This window comes from Notolabrus celidotus, chromosome 15 (assembly GCF_009762535.1).
Source record: "Notolabrus celidotus isolate fNotCel1 chromosome 15, fNotCel1.pri, whole genome shotgun sequence".
In the NCBI taxonomy this organism is placed as follows: domain Eukaryota; kingdom Metazoa; phylum Chordata; class Actinopteri; order Labriformes; family Labridae; genus Notolabrus; species Notolabrus celidotus.
Window position 1 is genome coordinate 23,426,340 of NC_048286.1, and position 9,988 is coordinate 23,436,327.

General features: G+C 42.4%; 1 protein-coding gene and 1 long non-coding RNA gene across 2 annotated transcripts; one reads left to right on the top strand and one right to left on the bottom strand.

The window, feature by feature from the left end:
- The first annotated feature begins 1,244 nt into the window (after positions 1-1,244).
- LOC117826376 lies at positions 1,245-2,667 on the top strand. The gene is made up of 3 exons (XR_004634025.1): positions 1,245-1,430; positions 1,864-1,989; positions 2,479-2,667. It is a non-coding gene; the product is annotated as an uncharacterized LOC117826376 (long non-coding RNA).
- On the bottom strand, positions 2,385-8,371 carry atp1b3a (ATPase Na+/K+ transporting subunit beta 3a). The gene is made up of 7 exons (XM_034702377.1): positions 7,905-8,371; positions 6,543-6,671; positions 6,141-6,239; positions 5,828-6,018; positions 5,569-5,619; positions 4,949-5,035; positions 2,385-4,856 (listed from the first exon to the last, which is right to left on the bottom strand). Exons 1-7 carry the CDS (start codon positions 8,014-8,016, stop codon positions 4,689-4,691), a joined length of 837 nt encoding a protein of 278 aa, XP_034558268.1. The 5' UTR covers positions 8,017-8,371; the 3' UTR covers positions 2,385-4,688.
- Between the last annotated feature and the right edge of the window lie 1,617 nt (positions 8,372-9,988).

Genomic DNA, 9,988 nt, shown 5'->3' on the forward strand with positions numbered 1-9,988 from the left:
GTGCTATGAGGCTCAACTTAGTGAGAACTCTGTAGCCCTGGGATGCTGGGAGAGAGAGGAGTGCAGAAATAGCAGTTACTTGCTGCATGTGAAGGAGGAACATTTTAGAGGAGTCGGGCAAAAAAGAAAATCCTGTACCAGGATCAGGTAGGTTGCCCTGTTCACGACCCTGAAACACTGTGAAACTTCAGGGCTCCTTTTAGTTTGAGATGAATATAAATAACTCAAACTAGCCAGCTCCAGAAAAAAAACACTCCACTGCTGTGGATGTTGAAGCATAGAGACTTGGGTTAGTTCAAAAGAAAGTCCTTGTTATTTTTGTTTACTTGTCTCAGGGTAATTATTTGCTTGAGTTTTTGAATTTCCAGATGTTGGGCAGAGTTGAGTTTTTACAGTTAATGTTAATACAACATAAATATATATGACACAAGTACTTGTAAATATACCAGGAGAGGAATTGCTACTCTAGAGATGACAGATGTAAAGCAGAAATTTCCTTAAATGTTGAATCATTTGAATAAATTAAAAGATGTCTTTTAAAAAACTGTGTTTCTTCTGTGATTTTTAGAATTCTTGTCCCTGTTTTGTCTCTCTCTCTCTGAGAGCATGTCTACCACCAGCATCAGAGAATTGTAAAATGTTACGGATGTTCTTTAGACTATATATAACCAGAGAGAAAGTGCTGCTGAGGACTGTGGAGTAAAACCTATAAATATCAGCTGCAATAATCCCTTGCAGGATGCTGACTACAGCCAGGCTGTGTTCCAGGCCGCCGCAAATTGGCAAGTTCAACTCTTAGCTGATAAGGCGATAACCAGTGTTATCCTTGCACCTTCTTTGCCTAAATCAGCTTCAAATCCCCTTTCAGGTTTTGAAGCATCTCAATGTTACAGCGACATGACAGGTTCAAACAAAAGGTTGCATTATTACTGAGCTGAAAATCTCATTTAACACATTTTAACATATTTCATCTTTCAGAAATTGTGCTGTGCAGATGAAAGGGTAAACAGATATCTCCCTGTTGCCTTGGCATGCAGAGAAAGGGGGAGGTGAGAACACTGGAATGAGAATCTTTTAAAAATAAGGAGAACATTAAACTACTAACCTTAAAAACACAGGTGCTTAAATTTAACTTTGAATTACATCTGAAGTAGAAGGAGGAAACGATCTGGTTTGTATATTTTTTTTTGTATGGTCTTTTGTCTCCAACAGCACTTGTTTACAGCACGGCAACTCAAGGACGGTAAGAGTTCAAAAGACACCCAGGTGGATTCGTTCTCCAGCTAAACCCTGAGAGATTATCTGACGTACAGCAGGACTTGGGGACAGGCGATTTGCTGACAGTGAAGGACAGAGCTGCTGCTGATGGTGCTGCCTCAGGGCAATGTGGAAGCTGGTAGATGGAGGTGAAGTGAAATTGGAGCAGTCAGGTATGATCAGACGTCAGTCCCTGACTTGATGTTTTCTGACTGCTGGGCATAGTTACTGCTTAAAAACCATGCACATAATGGTTATACCTGGTGCTATACACCTGGCCCAAATCCAAGTCATCTTTTACCTCGGCCACTAGGAAGCCAAGAGCTTCGCTTCAGGCTTGAACAGGTGGTTTTAAATGATTAGAAATAGAACAAGGATCTACAGCGGCTACACCCTAAGCTCATTTACCAGCAGCTATCAAGTGATGTTATGTAAACTGTTGGCACATTAAATCATGTGGATTTGTTGACATCGATTTGTCTGGTTAGAAAAACCTCACGATGCAGACATAGGGAATGTAAAATGCCACACTGACCTCCTCAGGCCCTGTGGCAGCTTTATGTCTGAACCACACTGTTAATAACTGCTCACTCTGTGTCTGTGTAGTTTCTGGCTCCCTCGTGTGGTCGCAGACTTACTGCTTCAGTGTTGGCAAGGATGAGATTGAGATTAAAGTCCATCAAGACACAATCTCAGTCAGCCTGCACGGACTCTCTTACTGTCTACTGTCAGGTAAGATGAAACAAGTACACTTGAATTCAAATCTCAGTGTGATTTGTGTCTTCACTTTAATCAATTTATTAAGGTTAGGTTGTTGTGTAATTTACAAAATAAAGCTTGTGTCTGGTTGTATCTTTACAGTCACTCAATACTGCTGTTTGTCTTGAATACTGAGCTGTGAGCTTCTAACACTCGACTGAGTTAGATGCCATATGTACTACTTCTGCTCAACTGCATTCTAGTGAATTTATTTTATTCTCTGATGCTTCATGTATTTGTATTGTTTGGGGAAAGGAATGTCAAGGAACATGAAACTATTCTATTCAATAGACCCCCATCAGTTCAGTTGCTCTCTACGTATGTTGTTATAGACTCATGATATGCATGTTTTTGTTTGTCTGTCTGTCCGTCTGCACTTGTCTTCAATTTTGTTCTTTTTTTTTTTTTAATGAGTTCCCCCCGAGCTCTTTGATGATGGCGGAAATTTTTGTCTTGTTCCAGATCTCACATCACTACACCCCTTTCCATGACACCTGGCGCTGATGCTGTCTTATTCTTTTGTAGTTCAATCTGGAGGTGGCCCCAGTAAGAATAATGTATGAAATATACTTTTAAGATGACATCGTGGTCCCATGATGGACCTCTTCTTTATTAATAAACAATTATTTTAATATTCAAAACTCATGAACCCGTTCTCTGGTAATGATTTTCAACTAGATAAAATAATGACATTTAAAACACATACACAATACACATAATTTTATAGATGAAATCAATTGTTTCCATGGGTCATTCCTCTTTAAAAGGAGCAGTGTCTGAAGTCCCTTTGATGCATTCAGGTATCTGTGAGTTGTAGGCGTGATTTCCCTTTTAATGTCTCCTCATTTCAGAAATTAGTGGATACCTAAAAGATGTAAAAGTATGTTATGTATAAATGAGTGGAGGAAATAAATACAAAATAAATCTTTTTAAGTTGTTTTGTCTGTTCTTTGTCACTGCACTAACTATATCGTGACCGCACAGATTACCCAAGAGCAACTCCATCTGACTGTATTATATTGTGTTGTATCAGTCACACAATTTATCTGTTTTCTAATCCAGCTCACATTTGACACAAAGGTGTATTTCTCAGCTGTATTTGCCCTAACGTTTGACTTTTTATCTAAGTTGTGGGATTTTTGACTTAATACTATATGGCCAGAAGAAGACTTCCTCGAGCACAGCCTTCACCATAAATGATTACAAAGCAGGCATTAGAAAATCCCTTTTTTTTTCTTCAAAATCACTTTTATTTCACAATTTATTTCATCAGGTCTTAAGGCACCCTGAAGAGATGTTACAAGATGTTCTTTCAAATGCGGGTTCCTTTTAAGACTGTGTAAACATAGCTTTGAATAAGATAATTTCCTGTAAATCTTTGCTTAAATTATTTCTTTACAGTGCACAGACATTGTGTTTTGTGACAAAAATACAGTGTGAATTAAGTAAATATGGTAGATAGTGTATATATATACATTGAAGAGTAATAGATTGGCAGACAATCAGATCAACAGGCTGAAGAAGAGCGAAAACTAACAAACAATCTTTGAGACCCAGATAGATATACAGATTACATATAAGATATACAGTACATAGTTACAGTGAGCTTTTTATTTTTGCACTGCTTCCCCAGCGCCACTTCGCCTTAGGATCATTTTATACACTGTACCTTATATGTGTGTTTTTGTGTATGTGTGTGTCTGTGCCTGCTCAGCCATCATTAATACGCAGCACCCCGAGAGGTGGAGCGAGACAACTTTTCTAGTCCGGGACGGCTCACCCACATTGGCTATTGCAGTGGAGAGGTGAGTAAAAACAGGAAGACGGGCAGACAGACGGTTGGACGGACATGCAGACAGACGGACAGACAGACAGACAGCACAAGACTGTTGTCGTGGCATCGCAGGCCACAACACAAAGATCTATCTATAATTCCCTAAATATGATAAGGATCACAATGTATTTATATGTAGAAAGGGACTTTGTAATTGGCATTTCATATACAAGGATACAGTGGCTATACTTGATTATCAAGGTTTGTACGTTCCTATGAAATCTTTGTGATGTGATAATGTGAATACTCTGGAGATGTGTTTGGAAATGTTCTACCTTCTCTCTTGTACTATACAGCAAGATAAAAATCCTCTCAACTCTGGCGATAATACAGTCGTTCATACATTGTGGAGAGATGAATACAACACTCTCTTCCTGACAGCAGAAAGATCTAATAACAATAAAAAAAAGACGTATCTGCAATTACACAACAGCTCCAAATGGCTTGGTTGCAATGGCTATTAGTTATCTAATCACACATATGCTGAAAAAAAAAATTGGATGAGGAATGAGCAGTGCAATGGGTGAAAGAAAGGGTAGACGGAGAGATGGAGGAGCAGAGCTTGTATGGTGTTCTGGGGATGTTTGCGGGGGATCAGCAAGGAATCGTGAAGGAAAGAAAGGTCAGAAATGTCCACAAAGCAACATTCAGTATCTGTATCTAACTGGCTCTCGACTCATCTGCATCACTCTGCTTTTTCCACACTCCATTTAAAATGCCACCTTTGTGACCTATTTGACACTTCCTTCCCTTTTATATCAATTGTTAAACACAACTCCTTAGCAAACATTGGCAGCATCTGCATTGGGGTTCTCCCTTTTACTGGCTTTCTTCTCTCTTACTCGACCACCTTGACCCTGAAGGTGACGCGGCCAAGAAACTTGTCCCTCTCATCATTGTTGCGGAGGTCAGAGCCCTCTACCCTGCACTCCACCGTCAGCTCCTTCTGGTAGTCCTCCTTGGTGAGCAGCAGCTTCACAGCCACCAGTGGCTGCACGTAACTCTCCTGCATCGGAATAACAAGAACAGACACTTGTCAATCAAACATCCATGTCAAGACGTTTGAAAACGTGATCAGTGCAGGGGACAACTACTTACATGGGCTCTCTTTCCGTAATAGGGGAAATACATCTTATCAATACGCCCCTCACTGGGGAAATACTGCATTTGAACTGGGTTCTCTTTCTGCAAAAAGGAACATTCGTCAGTAAATGTAAGTTTACCAAAAAAAAAAGCATTTCATTTTGATAAGTGAACTGCAATTAAGACATTTCTTTCCAAAATCACATGAGACAGGACACAAAAAAGGAAAATTAATTAATGGAAACATGATGTGTTCTGCTTAAAATCTACTCAAGGACATTGGTTGCTGAAAATTATGCCTGTTAGATTAAAACCGACTGTAAAATGGCACTATGATGAGTTTAATGGCACCTGCATAATGACCTGTTATATAATAAAAGTGTGTTAACACTCCTACTGGCCTTATTATCCTGGTAATTTACATATAATCTTACCCTAAGGCCATCAGTGACAGCATGCAGAAAGAAATCAGACACAAAACAAAGAAAAGGAAGGAAGAAATGAAATCAACAGAAAGAAAATATTGAGACTGTTATGATCACAGTGCTATTTTTGTGAAGGAAATGAAAAAAACACAATACACATACAGGCAAGTCGCACATGTATTACATCATAGAGTGGAAAATCATGTTTACTTTTACTGTGCAGTTGATGTAAGGGTCTCCGCGGGGCTTCAGGCCAATAATCTGAGAGGTGAGGCAAACAGGAGAGGGTGAGACAGCTGCATGAGAGGAGTCACAGCTGGAAATTAACTTAAAGCTTTATTTTGGGAGCTGTCAGCAAGACTAAAGAAATGGAGATTAGAAGCTGTCAGAGAAGAAAAGGTTTAAAAGACTGATACGTTCTCTTTTGTGCTTTTTTTTTTAAGATTTAGGTTTTTGAAAATGTTGTTACCCTGTTCATTTTGAGCAGAATGCAGGGTCGTCCCTCAGAATAACCAAAGTTGGTGTCAGAAAGGCCGGAGCAGAGACTCAAAAAGCCCCTCTTGAAGCGGCAAGCTTGCTTGGTCTGCTCGGTTCCATCCTGCAAGAAATACTCTCCGCGAGGGCAGTCAAGGTTCTTCTCCTGCTCCGTATCATTATACCCTGAGAATAAAAGGGAATGTCTTCAGATAAATGGAATGATTCATTGAAAAAAAATCTAGGAAAGGGGAGTGTAATCTTCTTTAATATTCATTTATCTCTATATCAGGGAGGAGGGCACTTACTCTGCAGGAAGGACTCCAGGTGTTGGACATATTGATTGTACTTCAGAGGGTCTGATTTGTTGAAAGCCATGTCCAGTGCGTTTGGACGAATCACCAACCCTGCCAGAAACATAAAACGATGTAAACATCGAGTGAAGTAGCAAACAATCCAAACAAGAGGAACTAATGCACATCCAGCATCGAATTACAGCCGGACAGAAAACATTCCTGGCTCAGCTGCTGATATCACACAGGAAGAGACTTTCAAAATAGATCGATGCAAAAAGCAGTTGTTATGTTGCACATTATTGTGACAGCAGCTCATTGGTGCAAGCATGAATAATGAATGCTTAAAAGAGAAGTTACTGCAGCTGAAAGCCCCCTGTTTCTCTCCCCCTTGTTGTTTTCTGTAGAGATACTAACCTGGACTGGGAACACGGTCTCGGTACTTCGGCACATTGTCGTCCAGGGTAAGCAGCAGCACCCACATGGTGAGGGCAAACATACCAGCCAGGAAACAGTAGAAAACCAGGTAGAAGAGCAGGATGAGAGCTGGAGGAAGTTAGATGAAATGAAAATGAATGAGAGAGGGGTCATAATGAGGAAAAGAGACATAGAAATAGGTCATGTATAATTAACTACAAGCTTTCCCACACATGCTTGGACAAAAGCCTCCTGATTTCCTCTGAAGAGAACAGTCATCCAAATGCACAAGCCCTTTGAGAGAAACCATTTTGGATGACCAAGGAAATGCTACTCAGTGCTAACAAATCTGAGCCCATTTTTTTACTCAAATCAGACCAGATTTAAAAATGTACTGCAGCGCTCAAATCTTCTACAACCGTTTTATTTTATTCAGGGGAGAAGAAGAAAGCAGAGCGCAGTTGAGGAAACATCTGACTCAAAATGGTTCACCAGCATCCAGCCTGCACAGCACAGATGCCCTCTAAGTTGACAGGGAGGGGGGGTAGAAAAAAAGAGATGGACCCCTCAGCTTCCTGTTGTATATTCCCCCTTCCTCACATTCCTCCCCAGCAGTATCCCACAATGCACCTGGCTAGTGCGTGAAAGAGAGAGACAGAGGAGAGAGGGGAATCCCATTTGACCTTGACAGGCATGCTAATGTGGGCGGCCATGCAACTGCAATGGAGCATCCCACTGCACAGCAGCACAGGGGCCCAGGCAGCCCGACAGCACGGCGCAAGCCTATAGGAACCGGCTGCTGGAGGGAGGGTAGGTGCTGTGTTACTACCTCACTGTGGAAAGGACCGGGGTACCATTACGTAAAACATGTATGGCCTGATGAGCCATAGATTAATCTCTAGATTGCTGTAGCCCACTCCTCATGGATGATTAGGTAATGTGAGGTTTTATGGGCTCTCCTCTGTTATAATCCTGATAATCCTATTTATTCAGGGGATAAATATGGTTCATAATAAAGCTCTGCTGTTTAACTGATGGTCACCTGGTTGGTTATTTCTGCCTATGCAGCAAAGAAAGACTGAAGCACACCTTGCCTAGCATCATTCATCTTCCTTTTAGTGAAGGCTTCTCCTTTACACCTTCATGTAGGCCAATGATGGCTCCTCCGCTGAAACAATATCTACATGGCTGTCACTGTAATCCATCCATGCACAGAAATTTACTGCAGGTTTTACATTGAAGAGGGACGCGTCTATGAAAGCTTTGATAGTCGTAAATGGGAGGCGCCATATTAGATGACAGTAGCGTGAATGTCATAGCAAATCTTCTAATTGAATCCTGTATGAATCGGGGGAGTCTTACCCCAGCTGCTGGCCGTGCGACCCAGCACCTCCCCGGTCCTCGGGTTGTATATGGAGTCCTTCCAGCTGGACGTGTTCTCCTTGCTGGCCGGTTTATCCTCGGTGCTCGCCATGGTGATGTCTTTTCTTCTTTCTCTGTGTTGTTGTTTTTTTTGGGTCCTGAAATGTGCTCTCTATCCTTCACCCTTAAAAAAAACGCAGGAAAAAGGGGGCAGCGGGCGATGTGGTGAGGCAGGCGAAGAAGAAGCCGGCGAGGCGGCGGTGAGTGGAGTGGGCGGTGTAGAGAGAGAGGAGAGAGAGAGAGTAGGGGGGGGAGGAAGAGCAGAAGGAGAGAGATGCTCTGCTGGAACAAAAAAAATCGAGAAGGGGAAGGTGAGGAAAGAAGAAGAAGAAGAGGAAAAAAATCAGTGACGCGCACACTAACCCCGCCGTGGCAGCTGATGCAGTGCGAGCAGATGGATGTACATTGGCTGGCTAATGTCAGAGAGACGCAAGGAGACGCACCGTTACGCGCACAAATTATAAATAGAGCGCACAATATCTCTCTTATCATCAATTATAATATAATGGCTGCCAGCGTGGGGGACTAGCTGGGGTCTCCGTTTTTACATTTATAGACTTACAGGCTGTGGATCCTTCAGGAAACAATTAAATTGCTGTGATTTTTCAAGAATTCAAAGGCTTTAAAGAGCCTCAGTGCGCATGATTGGTTAACCTGTATGTCTACATTATCGTTTTCACGATATCATCCTGGTACAATATATGTTTATAACTGCACATGTATTGAGTCACCAATGGATGAATGCTGTGTTAAAAACTCTACTGAAGGCGCACACACACACACACACACACACACACACACACACACACACACACACACACACACACACACACACACACACACACACACACACACACACACACACTCTTTAGTTATCAACAAGAACATAAATGCGAGTGATCAGCATATCTGAAGCCCATGAGGATGCTATTTGTGACAGACTGAACGAGCAAAGATATTTGGAGCATTTGCCATTCCTTGTTGCTATGGCAATTCAGCACTACTGAAACCAGAATGTGTGTGTGTGTGTGTGTGTGTGTGTGTGTGTGGGTGGGGGGGGGGGGGGGGGGGGGGGGGGGGGGGGGGGCTGAGAGAGGGAGAGACTATCATTTTTATTGTTGTGTTATTGCTCACATTACTGTGTCTATTGGTTTAACTACACAAGTTTGGTCCGTTTGTACTTTAATGCTTTGGAATACAAAATGCACTGTGTGTGTGTGTGTGTGTGTGTGTGTGTGTGTGGTGTGTGTGTGTGTGTGTGTGTGTGTGTGTGTGTGTGTGTGTGTGTGAGAGAGAGAGAGAGAGAGAGGAGAGAGAGAGAGAGAGAGAGAGAGAGAGAGAGAGCATAGCATGCACTGTACACAGATGTGTCAGAGTTAACTGAGAACACTCTTTCTCTGGGGAATAGGGCAACGCTGCCAGCTTCTTTCAGCATTTTTTTTTACATTCACATCCATAAATTAGCCCCACCTGCAGAGGAACTCTCTCATTTGATTCATGTTCCATCCTCAGCTTCGCCACACTGTGCAGCACGTGTACTGCATGTCGTGCCACTGACTGAAGTGAACTGAACTGAGAGAGATGGAGTTAGGTGCTCAGGCAGCAGGGGGAGAGGCTGAGACACTGACAGGAAGAGAAAAAAAAAAGACAAAAGCTTAACTTCCAACCCCCTGACACTCCAGAAAACAATCCCAGTGTGTCACAGAGAGAGAGAGAAAGAGACGAGGGAGTTATATAATGACCCCTGATGCAGGGTTCAGCTCGTATGGGGGAGGGGGACTGGAGTGGTGGTCGCATTGCATCCAGTTCCTGCTGTCAGTTTGAATTTGTTGCAAGGCAGGGTCCACCACAATTCAAATAATGCGGCTCCCAAGAATAATACCAGCACACACGCGCTCACACACATGCGTGCACACACACACACACAGAACCATTTTACTGATTAGTGGGAGAGCCTGCAGCACTGATTCATGGGCTAGTTCTGTCTGTCTCACTCACTCCAGCACATTTTTCTCTGTAAAGGC